This window comes from Chrysochloris asiatica, unplaced genomic scaffold (genome assembly GCF_000296735.1).
Source record: "Chrysochloris asiatica unplaced genomic scaffold, ChrAsi1.0 scaffold00010, whole genome shotgun sequence".
Taxonomy (NCBI): domain Eukaryota; kingdom Metazoa; phylum Chordata; class Mammalia; order Afrosoricida; family Chrysochloridae; genus Chrysochloris; species Chrysochloris asiatica.
In genome coordinates, this window is record NW_006408528.1 from 36,709,780 (window position 1) to 36,733,793 (window position 24,014).

The 24,014-nt window shown below is 42.6% G+C and overlaps 1 protein-coding gene across 2 annotated transcripts in view; it reads left to right on the forward strand.

Moving 5' to 3' along the window:
- The window catches only part of LOC102825152 (lipoma HMGIC fusion partner-like 3 protein-like), a 675,272-nt gene that overhangs the window by 594,412 nt on the left and 56,846 nt on the right, over positions 1 to 24,014 (forward strand). The window contains exon 3 of one of the 2 annotated variants that reach the window (XM_006834375.1): positions 1,691 to 1,738. The exons of the other annotated variant lie outside the window; for it this stretch is intronic. Within the exon in view, the coding sequence (XP_006834438.1) occupies positions 1,691 to 1,707 (17 nt within the window). The 3' untranslated portion in view covers positions 1,708 to 1,738. The remainder of the gene's footprint in view (positions 1 to 1,690; positions 1,739 to 24,014) is intronic. 2 annotated transcript variants of the gene reach the window in all.

Below are 24,014 nucleotides of genomic sequence, written 5' to 3' on the forward strand. Positions count from 1 at the left end.
GGGGGGGGGGGGCTGTACTGAGCAGAGTGGGAGGTTGCTGAAGGAAGGCAAGCCCACGCCCAGCCTCCTGGTGCATTCAGCCCAACTTTGAGCTACTCGGCATGAGGAGAAGTCAACTCCACAATACACAGAAAATCAGCCAGATGAAAACCCTGCTCAAAAAAAGATCAGTGGTTGTCAGGGACTCAGGGGAATGGAAAGAGGGACAAATAGATGGAAACCAAAAACAAACCCAATCCATTGCCATAACGTCAATTCCAACTCATAGCGACCCTCCAAGACAGAACAGAACTGTCCCTGTGGATTGCCTTATCCCACTATCCTTCATCCCTTTGAAAAGTGAGGACAGACCTAAGGAAAATCAGAGTGACACAGGAGATAACTCGATTGTCCATCCTGAAACCTTCTTGGACCAGTGATGGGAAAAGTGGCATAGATAATAACCAGGGAAAAGTAGGAAGAGGATTAAACGGGAAGCATGGAATTAGGGACTATAAAATCAGATAAGAGGTATTGAGGGAAAGGAAGTAGGTATTCATGGAGCAGAAGTGGAGGAGGCCATTTAACTTGCATCGTGGGAGCCATGTCTTTAAATACGACCACTCTCAGTAGGCCCATGTGCAGGTTCAATGCACTACTGTGTGACAAGGACAGCAGTGTTGACTTTAAAGGGGGATAAAGAACTAACTGGACATTGGTACTGGCTACCTAGGGGTAGGGAATATGGTCAGCAAAGGCAGGCTCATCCCAAGGTCATCCATAGGTCATTTTACCTGCAGATTCCCCCACTCAGTATCCTGCCAGGTGAGGTCAAAATTGATGAAACAGGATTGAAGCATAACTTACCAGTTGATGCTCTCTCCCACCCTGTCCTTGCACTGGACAGTTTTTAGCAGTTCTCTGTGTGAGGCACTGGGTAGAAGCAATTTGGAAAGTGCATGATAACATTAATCTAACTGACAAGACCTGACAATGTGTACATAGACCTGAAGTGTCCAACATAAACCACGTTTCAGGGTTCTGTTGGCCTGTGTATGCACAGTTGACTGTTGTTTCCGTTCTGAAACAATCTCTGCAGAATTCCTTTGGGGTAATACAGAATTTGAAATGCGGCTCAAGAGTTACAATAATACACAGGACTGTTGTTCAACGTATGCATTTCTGACTTTGTCTTTTTCTGTGAATGTTCTGGTTTCTCCTATTGCTTTTCTTACTGAGCATCTAAAAATAAAATCTGAACCCTTGGCTTTCAAGAATTCCTGTGGGGTATTGCCTGAGGAAGCCAACAATAAAAAAAGACAGTAACAATGATTTTTAATACTTAGATAGTGCTTTGAACTAAATATGACTGTTCTCAATGCTTCACATGTATTAATTCATTCTTTCCTCCCCATAGTTGTATGAGGTAAGTGCTAGGATTAGACATACTGCACAGATATAGAAACTGAGGTACAGAGAGAAAAGATACTTTCCAGGGTCACACAGCTCATATGAGGTAGAACCAAGATTTGAACCCAGACAGTCTGGGCCTCTAGATTGTGCTCTTGATTACTATATGTCACCACACTTGTCTCTCTGTACACAATGAATGTAATGCCCAAAAATAACGTTGTCTTCTTTATCTTGAAAAATAGTGTAAGCTAATTTATTTTACCTTTAACCATTCTGTTTTTCCCTCCTAAACTCTCAGATGATGGAAATGCTTAAAGCAAACTAAGGTAGTGTGAGACCAAACCATGTAAGTGTGAGCATGGCTCCGTATGGGTTCAGTTGTGTTTTGTGCGCTTCTGCCTACCGCCCCGCATGATTCCTGCTTTCAGCACTTGGCGCTTGGACTGCATGAACCATCACTTTTAAGCCATAGGTTGTGTTTGTGCACAGAAGTAAGAGTTACAACCCTTGCTGCTGTCAGTCTAGCACCTCCCCGGGCTGGAGGTGGGGGTCCTGGGGAACTGTGCTTGGTGGTTGTCCTCTGCCAATGAGCTGTCAGACTGCGCTGTGTAGACCTCTAGACATACATCACATGCCTACTACCTGCAACATCCTAGTCCAAAGTGTGTAAACAGTACATGTGGGCTCCTCCATGCGGGCCATGGTTACCCATAGTACACCTTTGATTTTCAGTGTTCTCCTTCTGGGGCCCCCATTCCTAAATAGACTCATGCTCTGTGAGTCTCTATAGGAGTGGATGCTATGTGAAAGCAAATGCCACTGTGCTAAATGAGTTATGGAGAGAAGTGGTGATCTTTTCTCTATTTACTATCATCTCTATGTACACATAGTTCCTGGGTTATGAACACCCCATTTATGTGTGACCTATAGTTACAAACAACTCATCTTTAAAACCTATTATTTCTCAAAAATTTGGAGTAACAAATGAACACTACTCATATCAAAACATTGTTATTATTACTGTATTATTGGTTCAAACCCACCAGTCACTCCTCAGAAACCCTATGCAGGGTCGCTATGAGTTGGAACCAACTCCATGGCACTTAACAACAAGAACATTAGGTTAGAGATGTTTTCATGTATCTGGAATTGTTTCTTTAATATTTTTATGCATAGTAAAGTACACTCTATACTAAGACATTTGACTAAGTGATGGAAGATGTACCTAACTGTTTTGATTTTCATACAAATTCAACTTAAAGACAGGCTTCAGAACAGAAGTTGTTCATAATGCCGGGACTGCTTATACATTGGTAAATGATGTATACTGAAGAAAAAAAAAAGTGATCACAAAGGAAATGAATAATGACCTTTAAACCAGATATTGCCTAGACTGGTCTTCTACTGCATACACACACACACACACACACACACACACAATTCCTTCTGGTGTTCATTAATTCTACATAAACTGTACTTCCACTCTGAGTGATTTCTATCTGTGATAAGTCTGATTTACAAAATAACTAAAGTGGAAAGGTAGTATTTGTGCCTAATATAGTACCTGAAACATTAAAATATGGTCCTATCTTGCTGGACAGCCTTCTCACAACCTGTCCATGGTTTCAGGATTGGAACTCCCTGGAGTCTTGATTATGTATTGAGTAAGAATTAGAGGAAACTTGAGACCCCGAAACTCACTCTTAGACACAGCCAGAATTCTAACGCTGAGGAACTTTCAAGATGGATCGTTTTCTCCATGGTCCTTAATTCATAGAAGATGATTGAAGCCTCAAGAGGAAAGAAACTTACCCAAAGACAGGGAGAGACTAGATTAAAACTCATCTTTTCTCTTTCTATCAAAGCATTGGACTGACACAGTGTCCCAGCTCACTTCCCTCTGTGAGAGAGCCCTGGGAACCACAGGGAGAGCTTTGTAAAAGGGTTCCTACATCCCAAGAAAGGACACTGGGACCAGTCCTACTCTGCCACGGAATATCTGAATGGGGTTGGGAGTTACTGGGCCTCTTTGGGACCTCAGGCTCTTCATCTGTAAAATGTTTGAGAGCTGTTGATTTCAAAAAGTACATGATACTAAGTTTACTGTTAACTTCAGACTTTTTCATGCCGTTTCCTCTCAGCAATATTCATTTCCCACTATTATGTTGTTGTTGTTGTTGTTGTTGTTAAGTGCCATTGAGTAGGTTCCGACCCTTAGCAACCCTGTATGAGACTGGCTGGTGAGCTTGAACCACCGCCAACCTTGTGGCTCAAACCGAATTTGCAGTCTAGCACATTAACCCACAGTGCCACATATGTACTGGTGATGGTGGTGGTGTGCCATTGAGTCAGTTGATTCCGACTCACTGCAACCCTGTATAGTGGTTCCGAGGCAGTAAATCTTTGCAAGAGTAGAAAGCCTCATCTTCCTCCTGTGGAACAGCTGGTAGATTCGAACTGCTGACCTCACAGCAGTACAATACCAGGGCTCCTGGATATTTCCTGCTATACGATTGTGGAAAACATTAGAGTCTGGCTGTGCAAATGGGAATAATCCACAGTATCAAGAACCAACTGAAGTAGAATTGCAGGAAGGAGGAGATGCAGATGAGAAACGAGTAGCCTGCCCCACTTACTGGGAGCTATCAAACTGAGATTAGATTTTTTTGTTTTTGTTTTAAGTTGCTGTAGAGTTGATTCTGACTCATCACGACCCCATGTGCATCAGAGAAGAACTGTGTTCTACGGGAGTCTCAATGGCTGATTTCAGGAAAGTAGATTGCCATGCTTTCCTTCCAAAGTGTCTTTAGGGAGACTTGAACCTCCAATTTTCCAGTTAGTAGCTGAGCGCAGTAACAGTTTACACCAGCCAGGGTTAGCTTTCCAAGGTTATCTGGATGGTGTCTGCTTCTCGTCTTCCCAAGATACCATGGATTAGATCTCTGGAACTTCAGGAAACCCAGAGGTGAATAAGGTTACATTTTCCCTTTTTCAATTTATTGCTTACTGGCTTAACAGGCCAAGGAAGTCTCTGAGGGAGTCAGGATAATTTGAAAGCCAATGAGGCAAGAACAGAGACCCATGTATGCCAGCTTCCAGCATAATTGTTAGATACATCCCTTGTTTACATAAAATTATGGAAATGCAGATATCAGCCAACTCCACAGTGTAATTTTACCAGAGCTGTCTTCTTCCAGGACAAAACCATGCCATTCTTATTGTGACGATGACTCTTTTTAAAGTAAAGAACCCTCATTTGACAACATTTTCACCAATTATGGTTTTCACTTATCAAGTTTGATTTAAAATATAGACTTTTTTTTAATGCAACTTTTTCCAGAATCAGCCATGATGCTGATTCACAGCTGGGTGGGAGGGACAGGACAGAATACGGGGAGTGGGAACAATGGTAGGGTGCACTGCATTATCCAGAGGTGGATCATTTCCTCTGCACTTCTTACTTCTTATGCCACTTGATAAAAAATAGAGCTCTGCAGAGAACTGTGGTCTTATAAAGTGTGACGAAGGCAGAATTTCTGCTCCAGAATTTTAGCAGAAAGGGGGCTAAATTGTTAAGTGCCGTCGAGTCAGTTCCAACTCATAGCGGCCCAGTATAGGGTTTCCAAGGAGCGACTGTTGAGTTTGAACCGTTGACCTTTCAGTCCTGCGTTTATCCTACAGCGCCTCACCAGGACTCCAAAAGGGGGCTTAGCGTCAGGGAATCTAATTGGAAGGGTTATGCTGGGGGACTCGAAGCTACCTTAGGTTGGAAAATGTCACCTGACTATGACAACCTCAGGGAGTGGCGGCTGGAAATTATGGGGTGGGGGAACCCGCAGGCCTCTTGTTGAGAACCCTTCTTGAAAACGATCATTACCCTGGCCCTACCATTCCTTCTCCAGCAACAACTATCTCGCTGTTTGAAGAGGAAAATGACATCCCTGAGGATGTTGGGCAGGCAGGCAGAGGTCATGGAGCTTCTCCCCTTATCTCTCCCTTTGCCCAAGAGAACCTTCCCAAGCAACAGGCCAACCAAGGGTGCGTGCGTGCGTGTGTGTGTGTGTGTGTGTGTGTGTGTGTGTGTGTGTGGAGGGGGGGTGCATTTTTCAGACTGCCAAGGTCCTTTCTCTTTCCAAGAACAATTATTGTCCTTCTGAGACCTCTGGTGGCCAAAATGGAAACTGCAGGTTTCTAAGGAAAGAAGGAACCACAGCCACACGCTCCCAGGGTGGCCTAAGGAGGCCTCAGCCTGTTGTATTTCTAATTGGAAGACAGGGCACATCTGTGGTCTGGAACCCCTGAGGTATTAGCCTGGAAACCGGGGCAGATTACTCAATAAGCAAGGTAAGCATGCATTTATTGTGCTTACTAATCCATAGTGCACACTGTTAACTGTTCACTACAATTTAGTAAGCACAAGTAAACCCATGTTTACCTTGCTTACTGAGCAATACTGTCTGAAAATGTAAATTTGAAAACTTTCTGTGGTGTTGGGCGAAAGACAGATGCCAGCCATACCTTAGAAGTAGAATTTTGGATGTGGTGAAAAAATGTGAAATTGTACACCACAGATTAGTAAATAAGCACAAGTAATCCCTTGTTTACATTGCTTATTGGGTAATCCCACTCTGCCTAGAGGCCTCTCACCATGTGAATACACCCAATAGGTTTTATAGAGATGGTGTTTCCCTGAGTAGCCACATTAGGGATGTCTGTCTTTTACTCTTTAGGCTATTCCAATTTAGGTCTGGAATCTACTAGAAACTATATTTGGCCAATCTTTCATGCCATGTCCATGTTATAAATAAATAACAGTTGCCATCAAGTCAATTCCAACATATGGTGACTCCATGTATGCAGAGTAGAACTCCACTCTCCAGAGTTTTCAAAGCTGTGACCTTTCAAAGGCACATCTTCCACAGCAAACCACCAATACTTTCTGTTAAAAGCTGAGCACTTAACCATCCACACCACCCAGGGAATGAATCCTAGAGAAGACTTATGCCTGTAACCAAATGAGAGTCTGAAGAGCCAGTCTGATTATCTGACAGACAAATTCACTCCCTGAGGGTCTGTGTAGACCAGCCTGGCTCCTGGGGATGAGATGACCCACACTGTTTCTCCACACAACAGCCCTCTGGGAGAGAAAACAAACCGCTTCCAACTCTCTGTTCCTGAGGACCTCCTGAGAAACACAGCAGTTAATATGTTACACTTGACTGTCCCAAGGCTATATATTTTTTATTATTATTCTAAACCAGTGGTCCTCAAACTAGCAGCAGTAGCAGCACAGGGAGTTTGTTAGAAATGCAATTGTCAGGCATTTGCAGATGTATCTTTAGGTGGTTCCCATAATACTAATCTACAAATAAGAACTAAACCCAAAACAAGGCCAGAAAAATCTGACCATTTAGAAGAATTGTTGTTGTTGTTGTTGTTAAGTGCCTTCAAGTCGGTTCTGACTCATACCGACCCTGTATAGTGTTTCTGCGGTGAATTTGAACCATTGACCTTGCAGTCCAGCGCCACACCAACAGATTTATATTTTATCAGGGGAAAAAAGTAATAATGACATATATAACTAAAGAAACATAACCAAATATAATGTGTAACTTTAATATATAACATGAACAGTAATACCAGGCGGGAATGTACTTCTCAGAACAATCAACCATATGAGACCAGAAGGGCAGTGTTTGACCAAATAAAAGCTCAGAAGGCAGAAAGGGGCAGGAAAGGACAAATGGAACAAGGGAGCCCCAGGAGGAAGTGAGAAGAGTGTTGTCATATTGAAGGGATTGCCACTTATGTCAAGAAACAAAATGTGTACACATGGTTGCATGGAAAACTAGTATTCTCTGTAAACTTTCACTCAAACTACAATGATGGTGGTGGTGGTAGTTATGTGCTATGCAGTCAGTTCTGACTCAGAGTGACCCTGTGTAGGTTTCCAAGGCTATAAATTTTGGGGGCAGCAGAAAGCCTTATCTTTCTCCCAAGGAGAGATTGGTAGATTTGAACAACAGGGCATCTTAAACTACAATAAGATGTTTAAATAAGTAAATAAAACAGTGGAAGAATCACCCACAGGAGCTGGAGAGCCTGTTGGTCTCTGGGCCCTTGGTTCCATGGGAGGTGACCGCAATACATTATGCCTTAGTAGGGCATCCTTTCCACCCCACCTGGGGCCTCCAAGGATCCTAAGAAGCAGACTTCCTTCTGAGGAGCTCAAAGAACCTCACCTACATGAACTGTTGAAGCCACATGCTTCACCCAGGTGGGAATGCCTCCTTAATTCAATGTAAAATATCATTAAAAACCAGGTCCCCCCTCGCCCAAAGAGGAAAGGGAAGGGAGGCAAGAAAGGGAAGCTACAAATCGTGTCTGGTTTTACATTTTCTCTGTGTCCAGGACAGGCTGAGCCCTCTGCCCCAGCATCAGGGATCAGGCATTATGCCTGAAATCAGGAGGTAGCAAGGAGGAGAGGAGGGTGATGCTGAATAGGAAAGGGAAAAGTAAGGAGTAAAGAGGCCAGCAAATCTCTTCATGAAGAGAGATTCCTGGGTGAGGAAGAGCCCTGTTGGGAGTGGGAAATGGGCAGTCAGCCACACTGCCAGGAAACTCTGACTGGTCTATTATTTGTCCTTTGCTCCTGCGCCCAGGGCCAGTTCCATAGGCATCTGACCAATGCAGTCAGATGGGCTCCTAGGCTCAGAAGGATCCCCTGACTGGGTGGGACTCAATGCTCTGCAGACTCTGTCTTGAAATTGTTAGTAGTTTTCTCTTTGAGGTTGTGTTTTGTAAGTGGGACAATGGAGAGGCTCCAGGAACTTGGAGACTCGTTCATGACACCCTGCTTCCCACTGCCCCGTTTCTCTTCCCACCTCCTGCCTCCCTGAGACAAGCTCTTGACCCCCTCTCCAGTTCCTGGCACCCCATTAATCAGTGTCATCCTCTGCCCAAGGCCGAAGGTCCGAAAGTTCAGGATCATATGACCCATCCTGCAGCATCTCAGGGTATATCATTGGCCTTTCCCACCCTGGACTTGCAGCACTCAACCAATCTTTTAGGTCATGAACAGGAGGCCACAGCCAATTCAGTGACCTAGTGCAGAACGTTGCAATATCCTTGAGGTTAGTCATCTGTAGTAGGTTGGGACCATGGCTGGTACGAGAAGAATTAGACCTAAGTGAGCACATTGTAAGGGTCCCCAGAGAGCTCTCCCAGCCCACTCTCTCCAGCTAGCACTACACCTGGGGGACCCCTCTCTTCTTCCTGAGTTTGTATTAGTCTTTTTTCTGTCCAGTTTAAGATACTTTCCAGAGATTAAGTGTGAATTATGTGATTTCCTTTGATTCTGCAAATGCGTTTAAAGCTATGATATTTGTGTTTAAAACTGGCATTGCACAATGTACAGATGAACAGTCAAATTCAGCTAGTAATTTACTTTTTATATTTTTATGAACATTAAACAGCAAATTAAAAAAATCACAAGTTGAGCGAGCCACTACAAAAGAAAGGGAAAAGCTTGATATTTTTGTACCATTGACGTCACTTTTTCCTGTTTTGTAAACAACAAATCCTAAATCTTCATCTTGGACTGGGCCCCACAGATGATGTCGCTGGTCCTGATTGCACCTCACAGTCTCCCCAGAGTGGGAGAAGATATAGCATTATTGTTAGAGGTGAAAGTCTAATCTTGTGGAGGAATCCCAATCTACCCATTCTCTGACTAGAGGTAATGTCAATTCACCCACAAGAGAAAAAAGAAGAAAACCAAAAAGAAAAAATACAAAGAGTGTCTTGCATCTAGCTGAGCACCCATTACATTCTTTGGTGACCCTGTCTCTGCACAGGGCAGTATGGAATCGTTGATGACGTCAACTCATTTATTATGAGTGACTCTCTTCAAGGGTCTAGCTTCTCACACTCATCATAGACTGCCTACGGTTCCAGCATTGTTGTTGTTGTTAAGTGCCGTCGAGTCGGTTCCGACCCATAGTGACCCTGTACAGGGTTTCCGAGGGTGTAAATCTTTACAGGAGTAGAAAGCCTCATCTTTCTCCCGCGGAGCGGCCGGTAGTTTCGAACCGCTGACCTTAAGGTTCGCAGCCCAATTTGTAACCACTACGCTACCAGAGCTCCTTACGGTTCCAGCATATCACAGATCATTCCAGTCACTTATCACCTTTCTGACTAAAGGCTGGCCTGTACAGAGGACCATTAGTAAGCTTATTGCTCTATGGAGTTCAAGTGTTACCATGAGCCGGAACCAACTCGACAGCAACTGGTTTGGTTTCTCGAAACCAAACCTATAATCCAACCCCATTGCCATCAAGGAGATTCCAACTCAAGGTGACTTCATGTGTGCCAGAGTTGAACTGAACTCAACAGGTAATCTTTGTTTACAGAGGGAAATTGCCAAGCATTTTTTCTGTGGTACCACTAGATGGGTTCCAACCACCAACCTCTAACTTAGTAGTCAGGTTAGACATTTGCATCAGTGCACAAAGGAGAGGTCCAGGTCCAGGACAACACATAAATGCTTAGAAGGTCTAAGAATACACAAGACACTAGCCAAATTGGCTACCTCTGGGAAGAAGAATCAGGGGCTGACTTGAAAGTGTGACTTTGGGATTTTTTTTTTTTTAACTTTTAAAATTAGATCACTTCTTAAATAAAAAGATTGGTTCAACAGAAAGGGAGTCAAAGGTTGAAATGCCTAGGCAATAAAGGTTCCTGGCATTCTGGTCCCCAGAGACCTGCTATCCTCTGTGTGAGACCCTGAGGCTTCCATAGGCTTCAGCCAGGGTGCACCCGGCCAGCTGTTGGCCTCCTTTCCTCTGATTTCCAACCCAGTGAGGCACTTTCTGAAGACTTGTTAGATCTCCATCCCACCTCTAGGTGCTAGGCCTGGCAAGAGAGTTGGGCTGAGCAAGCCAAGGGCATGTAGGAGGCCACTGAATGTCCAAGCCCATAAGGAGATAGAAAAGGCAACGTCGAGGCTTCTCTACAGAACTGGGGCCCAGAAGGCTTAGCAAGGGCCCACAGGAATGTCACAGAGCATCAATCTCAACTCAGAGAAAACAAACACTTTCTTCCAGGTAAAGCTGGGTTGGCCCAGAGGAAAAAAATAACCTGATTGCTTCTCATCAATGAGTCCTGGTGGTATAAGAGTTAAGCTGCTCTCTGAAAGGTTGGAGGTTCAAACCCACCAGAAGCTCCATGGGAGAAAAGACCTGGTGATCTGCTCCCTTAAAAGGGTTGTTGTTGTTGTTGTTGCTAAGTTCTGTTGGATCAGTTCTGACTCATAGTTACCCTGTATAGGGTTTCCGAGGACCAGGTGGTGAGTTTGAACCACTGACCTGGTGGTTTAAACCAACCTGTGGTCCAGTGTTTATGCTAAAATACCACACCAGGACTCTACCCCATAAGGGTTACTGCCTAGAAAACCACCTGGAGCAGTTCTTGTCTGTCCCATGGTAGATTTGGACTATCAGTCCAAAATCAACCACAATAGCTTCTCAGAGTATTAGTATGTTGTTGAGTGCCGTCGAGTCGGTTCCCACTCAGAGTGACCCTGTATAGGGTTTCTGAGGAGTAGCTGATCTTGTGATTCAAACCAACCTTGTGGTTCGTTGTATTATCCTGCAGCGCCACAAGTACAGAAAAAGGAAATAGAGCAGAATTAAATGCAGAAAATATTTTCTTAGCACCTTTTTTCTAAGCAAAATTTGTGGAGCTACATTTAAATGATAATTTAGAAGAGACCGTTTGTTATTGTTGTTGTCATTAAGTACCGTGGGGTCAGTTCCAACTCATAGTGACCCTGTACAGGGTTTCCAAGGCTGTAAATCTTTACAGGAGCAGACCACCTCATCTTTCTCCCTCGGAACCGCTGGTAGTTTTGAACTGCCGACCTTGAGGTTAGCAGCCCGATTCGTAACCACTACACTACCAGAGCTCCTGGACGAGACAATATAGAAATATGCATTCCCCTCCTAGTCAGGAAAATTTTATCTACACTGAAGCACACTTGTTCTTGTTTTTAGGTGCCGACAACTTATGTGGAGCAGAATGAAACATCACTGGTCCTGAGCCATCCTCAGAATCATGGCTCTATCTGTGTCCACAACAGTTTATAAATTCCTCATAATGACTCTGACTGAATAGTAACATATCCACCCAAACATACCTTTCTCTGCTACTGCAGCCTCAGTAAGCTTTTCAGGCAGGCATGGGAAGCTTAATGTATTTCCCATGAAATCACAGCATTCTCCTTGATCAGCTTATCCCAGCTTTGCAAATTGAAAAAAATTTTCATTCCTGGCACCAACCGCCTGTTAAATTGGTTCTGATTAATAATTGAATCTTAAGACCCCTTCAAAGCAGCATTTCCAACAACAGATTAGTGGGTGGTGATGTCACGCAGCTCCGTGTCACATAGGAACAGACCAATGGCCTCAATTGGAGGTTCAATGTCCAGAGTTCAGACTTGGTGAATTTCATTCCTTAGAAAACTTCCACCCTATAAATACAGGAACCTCTCCCCTGCGGACTGATGAGCCTAGCACTTATGTCCAAGTAATGTACTTGTAAAGCTGATTTAGACGTGTTCTTGGACTTGGAGTGTGACTGCAGGTCACATGGTTCACATTAAGCTCTCTTGTATTTTAAATTATTTAGAATGACACCACATGGTTGGTGGTTCAAACTCACCAGCTTCATTGGAAACCTTATAGATAGTTCCTGTGAGTCATCAAGGCACTTAAAAATGTTCCTGGTGTGGTGCTCCCTACAGGATAAGCCCTGGACTGCTAACTGCAAAGTCAGCAGTTCGAACCCACCAGCCGCTACTTGTAAACCCTATACAGGGTCTCTGTGAGTCAAAACTAACTAGGCAGCACTCAACAAAAACATGTTCCATCACATTCATAGGTGTCAGACCTTTATATGCTGTGGATATGGTCTTACTCTCCTTCCTAAACCTATTCAGCCTGTGGATCTGTCCATGTATCTGCCTATACAGCACTGTTGTTTCAGAGTTGTATGTATGACAGTATTTACCTCCACTCCCTTTAACTCCCTGTGTCTTCACCTGTCATCATTTTCCTGCCATCATTCTTGTTGTATATTGTGAGACTGTATTTTTTATGGAAGCAGACTGCCACATATTTCTCTTGAGGAGGAATTGGTACGTTCACATGGCTGACCTTTCAGTTAGCAGCCAAGCGTTTTAACCACTGCACCAAAAGGACTCCTTTTCAAAACTCAAGGGTCTGAAATGTCCATTGCACAATGTAAATCTTCAGATCTCCTGTTTTTTTATCTGTATGTTTTGTCATTTTTTGGAAGTTGAGAGCAAATCTCTTTCAACATTCATTCCTTTCAGAAGCACGTTCTGAATTTGTACTATGAGCTGCGCACTGTGCTTAAACTAGGTTCTGTAAATTATCTTCAGCGTTTCCCAGTGAGCAGTGATACTTAAGAAATGCATTAGGAAATTTACTAAGCATCCTTAGGTGTGGTGCTGCAGGATAAGCACTGGACTGCTAATGTCAGAGGTTCAAACCCACCAGCTGCTCCTAGGAAACACTTTACAGGATTCCGACCACACTTAACAACAACAATAACATACTTTGAAAGACTTCTGGCTATGAGAGGGAAATGAGAATTAAATCTTTGAGAGGATTAAAAGAAAAGGTCATTGGTGTGGATAATGAGGAGATGGGAAGGGGTCAGAAGGTACGGGAGTGATACATACGTTCAGAGGTCTGAGGGCTGGGAGTCTGCTCTAGTATGGGAACTAGGAGGTGGGAGAAGCAAGAGAATGCCCAGATGTGGGGAGTAAAGAAGTGCATGGATGCGGGGGGTGGGGGAAGGGGACCATAATGTGGCCATCAAGGAAATGAGTGGGGTCGTCAGGTGTGGGGAGTAAAGAGGTCTAGGCACTTAACAACAACACGGCAATGAGGGGGATGGATGGGTGGACCCTGGCCCCGGTGTGGGGAGTAATCAGGAGTGAAGGGAACACCCAGATGTGGATATTGAGAATAGGCTAGGGGAGGGGTGGAGGAACAATCCACTGTCATCCTGTCAATTCTAACTCCCAGCAACAGCACAGGGCAGAGCAGAACTGCTCCCTATGGTTTCTGTAAATACTTATCCGAAGCAGACTGCCTCTTCTTTCTCCCTTGGAGCAGCTGGTGCATTCCAGTTGCTGGCCTTTCAATTAACAATCAGTGCTTTACCCACTGCACCACCAGGGCTCCTGAGAAGATGGAAGTGGTCAGGGGGGAATAGAGGGGATGCAACAACCATGAATGTTTATGGAGATTTTGCTGTATGCCAGGGATTTGCATGTATTATCTCATTTTGCCCTCACAATAAGCTATGAATTAATTATGTGAAGTTAGTCTACTCATAAACAGCGGAGCTGGGATTCAGTTTACTTCTAGAACACAGACTCTCACCACTATTCCAGCTGCCATGGGATTTTCCTATCCCCTAATAAGGCAGACCAGGAAATGATGTTATCAGATGTGAAAACTTTGCAGTCCCATGTGGCCACCTACTTTCTATTCTAAAGATGCTGTACATACTGTATCCAGGCCTCACACCCACCTCCGGGGATACAAAGTGAATAAATGTCTCAAGAAGCTCCAAATTACTCTGCATTCAATGGAGACCACCAATCACAGAAAAAGTCCAGAATTTAGAACTCAGAATCCCCAACTTCCTTGATCAATCTTGAAGCCATTTAGCTGCCTAGCCTGCTTTTCTATAATTCTCCCAGGAGTGTTGCCCAGCTCCCTTGGATTATTGTGATGTCTGAATAGCTCTGCCACTTTATTCCTACTCAAGCAAAATGGGGGTAGTAAATTTGGAACTGAATCCTCTGTCATCCAATCTGGAGAATTACAAATTTTTAACGCCCTCATGTTGAAGTCAGTCTTTATCCTTTTTCCCTAATGATGGTAAAATTAACTGAGCTCCCAAAACTGGCTCCCTCTACGTAATTCTGAATAAAGAAAGAGCAAAATTATGCACAAAGGCAGCCAGGGCAATTCTAGCAAAAGGTTCTGCAGGCAAGAAATAGAGCACATGGTTTGGAATCATTACCACAGAGAAGCTTCAGTGGAAGTTACAGTCTAGTTAAAATAAGTTGGCAAAGTCTAGCTGTGTCCATTGCTAAATACAAACCAGAATATCTTACTGTCAGTATGAAAACTGTGAAAAAATATTTTAAGACCCTTTAGACTCATACTAAAAACTCATACTAAAAACCCCAAACCAACCAATCTATAAGGATGTTCCTCCACATTTTCCACATTACTGGCGTCTCAGCACCCATAGGGGCTTCCTGAGAGCAAAGACACCCTAGGGGCTCAGTTACTGGCTGTGGGGCCCAGGGCAGGTCCAGCTCTTACAGCAAACTTCAACACTTATGCCTCCTCACCTCTCAAGGACACTTCCTCACCCCAATGACAGATCTCTCCCACTTTAAAAGCCCCTCAATCATAAAGACAGAGTATGTCTTGCCTTGTCTGCTCTGATTCCCAAGCTGAACTCCCCCTGCTCCACGTGGTACGTCTTCTTCACCTCTATTCCTCTATCCTCAACTGGACACTCTCTGCCACTTGGTATCTCCTTCATTCATTCCTTGTTGGTCCCACACACATCCCTCCCAAAGGTGACTTCAAACCTCTCCTCCCTTCTCTGTCCTGCCTCAGTGGACCCCACCAGTTCCTCTGCTAAGTTGAAGGTCATCCAATGACAACTTCTACAAATTCCTTCTCTGGTTTTGAGGTGTTTGTTTTGAGCCTTTTATTCCCTTATCTCTGTTTCTGTTTTTTTCTGCCTCTGACTCTACTTTTCTTCCTGAATTTCTAATCGCCTTCCCTTTCACCCCTCCAAGCAGACTGCCACATCTTTCTTCTGTTCCAATGTATATGTTATTGTTGTCAAGTGCCATCGAATCAGTTCGGACTCATAGGGACCTGTATAGGGTTTCTGAGAAGCAGCTGATGAGTTTGAACCACTGACCTAAATGATCCTACAGCACCACACTAGGAAACGGGTCTCCATTCATTGCTTCCTTTTTCCTGTACTGAAGCTCTTTCTCTCCATTGGCATCTTCCCTGGGTCCTGCAAACATGCTCAAAATTATTCCCTTTACCATCCACATATTGAGCTTTTATTCTTTCTTCTTTCACTACCAAAATTTTATTTTAAAAAATAATCTATTCTCTACACTGCTACTGCCACACTGCCTATTTATTAGAAAAGAAAAAAAAATGTGTAAGTATTTCCCACATTTCAAAAAAGACAGTGATGTAATAAACACTTGTTTATTTGCCACTTGGCTTAAGAATAGAACATTACCAATAGCCCCATTCAAGATTAAGCTGGGATTTAATTTCACTTCTACCCAGACGCACATGCATGAGAGCGTGCCCAGTTGTTGGTCAAAAACCAGTCTAGATGTTGTTATGTATCTAAAAATATGGCCTTGATGATAGACATGATGCTGGAAATTGCATGACAGAATTTTTTAAGAACAATGACTTCTTCATTACAAATATCTTTTTTAAACAACATGGAAGACGACTAAGCACATGTATCTTACCAGATTGAATAAACAGAAATCAAATTGACTACATCTGTGGTAAGAGACAGTAGAAAAACTCCGTTTCATCAGCCAAAACAAAGCCCAAGGCAGACTGTGGAACAGACCATCAATTGATCGTATGCAAGTTCAGGCTGAAGCTGAAGAAGCCTAAAACAAGTCCACAAGAGCCAAAATATGACCATTAACAATCCCACTTAATTTAGAGATCATCTCCAAAAGAGATTTGATGCATTAGATACTAATAACCAAAGACCAGATGAGTTGTGGGATGACATCAAGAACATCATTTAGTAAGAAAGCAAAAGGTCATTAAGAAGACAAGAAAAAAGGATAACACCAAAATGGATGTTAGAAGAGACTCTGAAACTTGCTCTCCAGCTAAAGCAAATAGAAGAAATGAGGACGTAAAAGATTGGAACCGAAAAATTTAAAGGGTAGCTCGAGAAGACAAAATCAAGTATTATAATGAAATGTGCAAAGACCTGGAGTTAGAAAACCAAAAAGGAAAAACACATTCAGCATTTCTCAAGCTGAAAGAACTGAAGAAAAAATTCAAGCCTCCACTTACAAGAATGAAGAATTCTATGGGCAAAATATTGAATGATGCAGAAAGCATCAAAAGCAAATGGAAAGAATACACAGAGTCACTATACCAAAAAGAAATGGTTGATGTTCAACCATTTCAAGAGGTAGCATATGTTCATCACTGACAAGGGGAAGTGAGGGAAAAACAGCAATGAAGCTGTGAGCTAAGCCCTACAACATTCAATAAACTCTTATGAACTCAGATGGAGACCTGGTCGGCCAGCAGTGTGGCAAGACCTGGGGACTCTTGGGCCCAAAGTCAGTGACATAGCCACAGAAGACTAGAGTGGAAAGTGAAGCATCCGGCTGATAAGAAGAAAGGGCATATGCATAAAAACACCCACACTTGCAGATAATACTCACTTGACCTGCTTCAATGGCTGGATGATCAGAGCTCAACTTGGAGAAAGAAGAGGGAGAAAAGAGTAATCTGATGCAATTTGATGAACTTGACCTACACCTATGGATGCAGTAGCTCAAAAGAGTGAAAAAATCTTTACAGCAAGGATCATTCCCACCCCCTCCATACACAGAGTAGACAGGGATGGGAAACTTGGACATTGGCTACCCAAAACGGGGGGGCCTACAAAGGCAAGAAGTGACTGGCTTACAAGCTTTCAAGAGGGAGCCTAGATCCAGAAGACACAGAGGAAGGTAGATTCTCCACTGAGTAGTATCCAATCTGTCTGGATGGGGCTGATGAAAGGAGATGGGGATAGGACTCTTGTGATACAATAGTGAATAGTTGTTATCAGGACTGATTGTGAGGGTTGGAAATGTAAAGGTAGACATTTTGTAGCAAAAGGAGGGGAACGATTGACTTTGAAGTCTAGGAGCGGAGGTCCCTGTGACCATCAAGGTGAAAGAGTGGAGAGCAGGACCCTACCCAGAGAAGCAGTGATGCCAGAAATGGAGGCAGAGATGATGACGTGGAGAGATGGAGCAGCTGGGGACTCTAGATCCAGAGAGGGAGAGGGGCTGTGTGCTAACGACTATGGGGTAGGCTTGCAGGGTATACCCTTTGGTTGGTTGATGATGCCTGGAGGGGATTGTAACCATGGCAATGAAACAATATATGATAGGATGAATGTAAAACTAATGTTCTCCCATGTAAACTATCACATAATTCACAATAAAACATTAAAAAAAAAAAAAGAGAGGTAGCATAGATCAAGAGCCTATGGTACTGAAGGAAGAAGTTCAAGGTGCACTGAAGCCACTGATAAAGAACAAGGCTCTGGGAATCGATGGAATACGAATTGAAATATTTCAACAAACTGATGCAGCCCTGGATACACTCAATCGTCTGTGCCAAGAAATTTGGAAGGCAGCCACCTGGCCAACTGTTTGGAAGCGATCCATTCCAAAGAGAAGTGACTCAGCAGAATGCGGAAATCTTTGGACAATATCATCAATATCACATGCAAGTAAAATTTTGCTACAGATCATTCAAAAGCCACTACAACATTACATGGACAGGGAACTGCCAGAGGTTCCAGTAAGATTCAGACGAGGGCATGGGATGAGGGATATCATTGCAAGATGGATCTTGGATGAAAGCAGAGAATACCAGAAAGATGTCTACCTATGCTTTGTTGACTAGCACATCTTCAACTGTGTTTTTTCATGGTAAACTATGGATAACATTGCGAAGAATGGGTATTCCAGAATGCTTCATTGTGCTCATGAGGAACCTGTACATAAACAAGAAGCAGTTATTCGAACAGAACAAGGGAACACTGAATGGTCTAAAATTAGGAAATGTGTGTGCTTTCACCATACTTATTCAATCTGTATGTTGAGTTAATAATCCAAGAAACTGGATTATATGAAAAAGAATTTGGCATCGGGATTGAGGGAAGATTCATTAACAATCTGTGATATGCAAATAATACAACCTTCCTTGCTGAAAGTGAAGAGAACTTAAAATATGAACGAAGATTAAAGGTCACAGCTTTCAATATGGGTTGCACCTCAATGTAAAGAAAAGAAAAATCCTCACTACTGGACCAATAAATAAATCATGCTGAGTATAGAAAAGATTGAAGTTGTCAAAGACTTTATTTTGCTTGGATCCAAAATCAATACTCATGTAAGCACCAGTCAAGGAATCAAACATATTGCATTAGGCAAGTCTACTGCACAAGACCTCTTTAAAGTGTTCAAGAGCTAAGATGTGTGTTTGAAGACCAAGGTGCGCTTGGCCCAAGCCATGATACTTTCAGTAGCCTCATACACATGTAAAAGTTGTACAGTGAATTAAGAAGGCCATAGGAGAATTGATGCATTTGAGTTATGGTGTTGGAGAAGAATATTAAAAGTGTCATGGACTGCCAGAAGAACTAACAAATCTGTGTTAGGAGAAGTGTAGCCAGAATGCTCCTCGGCAGCCCAGATTGCCAGACTTCGTCTCTCACACTTCGAATGTGTTATTAAGAGGGGCCAGTCCCTGGAGAAGTAGATTATGCTTGGTAAAGTGGAGAGTCAGCAAAAAAGAGGGAGCATCTGCTGGGTTGAACTGCCTACCTTGAGATTGAAACCAACATTGCAGTCCAGTGTTTATCCTACAGCATCACACCGGAACTCCTAAAGAGAGAATATACTCTCCAAATTGTACTTTCTTTGAATTTAACCCTCTAAGACAATTTCTAAAAATGTCATGCAATCTACCAACTAGAAAAATCAGTTTCTCGCTTTTTTCAATTTTTTATTGTGAATTTAAAATTTTTCTTGTGATGAGCACAGTTGTCACCACATCTGAACATTTGAAACTGTTCACTACAGATTAGTAAATACAAGTAAGCCTATGCTTACCTTGCTTACTGGATACACCATCCATGTCAGGGAATGTAAATGTGAAGAGACTTTGATTCTGGAAGAAGGTGCTGTAGGGTCGGGAAAGAACCATCTCAGCCATACGTAAAAACAGAATTTTTGATGTGGGGAAAAATATGAAATTGTTCACTGCAGATTAGCAAGTAAGCACAACTAAACCCACACTTACTTAGCTTACTGGGCAATCCAACACTGCCCTCATCCCTTCTAAACTCAAAGCTGAACACACATCTTCACCTGCTGGCCCTGGGATTTCAAAATGCTTTCACCACACTCCGCCAACAACATGGGAAGTAGGTAGAGCCAGACAGATTACATTCATGTCTCAGGAGAGTCCAAGAGGTAAACCTTTCACACCCAACTCCCTGTGTCAGAGCTGTGTGGTCTGTTCAGCCTTTTGGTTTCATACACAGTCTGAGGAAAGAGTGTGTGAGAAGATGTAATATAGACCAGAAACAGTGTTCGTAAGAAACTTTCTGTAATCTCATGTGACTGTGGACAACATATCCAATTACAGACAGCTGGCGTGGCATTATGTAATTGCCCTGTATTTGGCTTCATAACTTTTTTCTAATCAGTAGTAGAAACCCACCCCTTGAAAAAAAATTAAGAACAGAAATGGCTTTCCATTATTGATTCTTTTTTTTGTTGTTTTCCTTGACCTCAATTTGGCTTTTGTCTTCATCTCAAAATCCTATAAAACTAATGAAGTAAAAATGATGGACAAAAAAAAAAAGAAAAAAAAAAAATGATGGACAGTGAATTGATCTTCTGGGGGAAATATTTAGACTGATTCTTATGGATGTAATTGAGTTTCACTCTGGTCAAACACAATCTATCGCCTGCCTCCATTTTCAAAGTGGTCTGCTGACAAGCGTGGAATAGTGATATCGGTTTCACAGGGCAAGCATTAGAGATAAAATGTGTGAAGGCTCTTAACATAAAGCCTGCCTCATGCATGACAAAGGCATAGTAGTTGGCAACTGCTGTGTGGTGCTGTAGGATAAGCATTGAACTGCTAACCACAAGGTCAGTGGATCAAACCTACCAGCTGATCCTCGGAAACCCTATACAAGCTTACTGAGTGGAAACTCACTCGACAGCACTTAACAACAACAATAATGTCATCTTGGACATTATCCCAAATCCAACAAACTGGCTTCATAGATCTTTCAGCCAGGTGGAAAAGCCAAACTTGACAACTTTACCATCCCTCAAGCAGGATTGCCTGTAACTGAATACCCAGTTTACAAAGCAAAGAAAGAAGCCCCGAGGCTTTCCTGTGGACTCTGAATTCCTCTGTAGCCTCAAGGATGGTCACCCTGAGGCAAATCCTAGCAAGCTGGAAGAGGACTCAGTCATCCCCAAATCTACCCATGTATAAAATGCTCAATATCCAAAAAATCCCAACTATGGCCTCTTAGTCTCACAGAGAACTTTAAATAGACAGAATATGTTGTTGTTTAGAGCCATCAACTCAGGTCCACTCACAGCAACATTGTATAGGGTTTCCAAGATGTGGCTGGTGAGTTTGAACCACTGACTTGCAATTAGCAGTCCAGTGCTTATCCTACAGTGCCACACCAGAATTCCTATTAGACACAATATGTTATTGTTGTTAAATGCCATCATGTGAGTTCTGATTCATAGCATACTGCATCAGGCAAATCTGCTACAAAAGATCCCTTTAAAATATTAAAGAGCAGAAATGTCAGTTTAAGGACTAAGGTACACCTGACTCAAACCATGATATTTTCAATTGCCTCATTGTGGCACTATAGGATAAGCACTGGACTGTGAACTACAAGGCCTGTGGTACCAGCTGCTCCTCAGAAACCCTATACAGGGTTGCTATGAGTTGGAACCAACTCAACAGCACTTAACAACATCAACAACACATACATGTGAAAGTTGGACAATGACTAAGGAAGACCATAGAAGAACTGATGCACTTGAGTTATGGTGTGGAGAAGAATATTGAAAACACCATGGACTTTCAGAAGAACCAACAATCTGTCTTGGAAGAAATACAGCTGGAGTGCTCCTTAGAAGTAAGGATGGTGTAACTTACTTCTCCTGATGTTAACAGAAGGGACCAATCCCTGGAGAAGGACATAGTGCTTGGTAAAGTTAGAGGATCAGTGAAAATGAGGAAAGCCCCCAGTGGTAGCAATAATGGGTTCAAGCATAACACTGATAGTGAGGGTAGACCCTGTTCCATTGGGCATAGGGTCACTATGAGTGTGAACTAATTCAATAGCACCTGACAAGGGACACTTAATGGAGCATCAACCTAATAGCCTCAGTTTCCCCTGGCTACTAAATACTTGATGTGTGAAGTTTGAAGCATTGAGCTGCTTGAACTTTTCAAAAGAAGACTTTTGAAAACAATATGTGTGTGTACATATGAATGTTCTGTCACGTTCATTGGGTCTTCATCTTTTCTTCCTAAAAAGAATATATATCAGACAAATATGTTGATAGTAGAATTATTTTTTAAAAAAAGAAGAATGCTTTAAAGGACCTTTTCCAGATGATGCAATTATCAGTTACAGCATTAGGGGTGCAGTGAGTCAAGTATTGGGCTGCTAACTGCAAGGTGAATGGTTCAAAGCCACCAGCTGTTCCAGGGGAGAAAGATGAGGCCGTCTGCTTCCATAAACATTTACAGTCTTAGAACCGGTGGGGAGCAGTTCTACTCTGTATTATAAGGTGGTTACAGGTCAGGATCTACTCAATGGGAATGTGGTGGGGAACCAATATTAAAATGTTTATGCTGATTTTTTACTATATGTGCTCATACACTTCCCACAGACATTTAATGTCTGGTACATTTTTAAAGGGAATTCAGATACCAACTACCTTCTCTGTTGTTACTTTCACAGAGTAGGAAATCTCTAAAAGGGAGTCCAAGCTCCTGGCAAAACTTTCCATTGCACCTTATGATAATGCCTTTGTGGGGGAAACGCCAGTGTCATGGGGAGGCAGGGTCGTTCAGCAGGCATTTGGAGATCTCTGATGAAAACTGGCCTTGCGGATCCTCCTTCACTGATGTGAACACTGTTGGGGTGAACAAGAGGTGAGCCCAGAAATGTGGTGAGATTCCTGAGAAATGTCATCCATAGAGAGCTAGCAGCTGCTCTGATCACATACTTCTAATTCTCTTTATTATTAGAACATTCAAAATATTAACCTCACTCTGGATATTAAATTAATTTGGACAAATCATAATTGGTGCCAATTAACTGTACTGAAGAGCATTCCCTCTTAATACTACAATTCACAATCACACATAATTGCAATCCAATTTATTTGCTTTAATTAGTATTTGACTTATATAAGAAAAAAAACAAAAAGATGGGAGAGATTGTTCCAAGATTGTCTTTCTGCTGGCAGTTTCAGTGCCTAAAAGGAAGAAATAAGGTAATTCTTACATTAAAATGAGTTGGGTTTTAAGAGACTCTCAAAGTCTTAACACATACATGTTCATTCAGGCTCCTTCACGCCTCTAATCTCACAACATTCAAACGTTTCAATTTGACAGTTCTTGCAGGAATAATTTTACATGAATTATACCCTCTGTTTATAAAAGAAAATGCTCATTTCCCGCAAATAGGGCAGGGCCCAGGCATGCTCTTCCATGTTTCCTTCCTTGACCTCATCAGTCCCTCCTACCACACTGCCCTTACTGTAGACTCTCCCTCCATCCCATAGTGGACCAGATCTGAACCAGTCCCGCACTTCCTGCCATACTCCAGATTCAGACTTGGCCTGAATCCTTCAAAATGTTCTAATCCTGAATCCAAACCAAACCCATGATTGTCAAGTCGATTCCAACTCAGAGGGACACTAGAGGAGAGAGTAGAACTGTCCCACAGGTTAAAAATCTTTAGGGCAGCAGATTGCCACCTCTTTCTCTCCTAGAGTGACATTTTGTCAGCTAGGTCCTTAATCTTGAGTCCAAACAGGTCATTAGAGTCACTTGGATGAATTAATTTACAGTAAAAATTTTAGCTGACTGATAATAGCTTATTACATTCCTCTCAGATAATAAAGCTGCCTCTTAGCCAAGACCTTCCAAACCTTCAGCATATTTACTGATGATGGAAATGTCAGCTGCTAGTAATAGATAAAGGAGATTTTTCAAACCTCATAAATCCTTCTGAATTCTTTCAATTAGACTATAGAGGCAGGAGGAATCCCAGTTTGGCAGCTACTGATTCTGTCTTTATTTCATTTATTGATCCAACACAGCACCAAATGCTACAGTTAGAGAGATGATACATTATTTGTAAAACTTTTCTCCCTGCTCTCCCTGAGTTCATTTTCACCTCTCTGTCTCCCCTACCAGATTGTAAACTCCACCTAGTAGGTCCTTTTTATACTGGAATCCCCAAAGCCTGGCAAACTGAATATAAAATGAATGTTTCAATGAAGAAATTCATGGAGTAAAATAATGTTTGGGAAATACTGGGTTAAAAAAGAGCTCTCTTAGATAAACTGTTGTTGTTGTTGTCAGGTGCCATCGAGTCGGAACCGACTCATAGCGACCCCATGCACAGCAGAACAA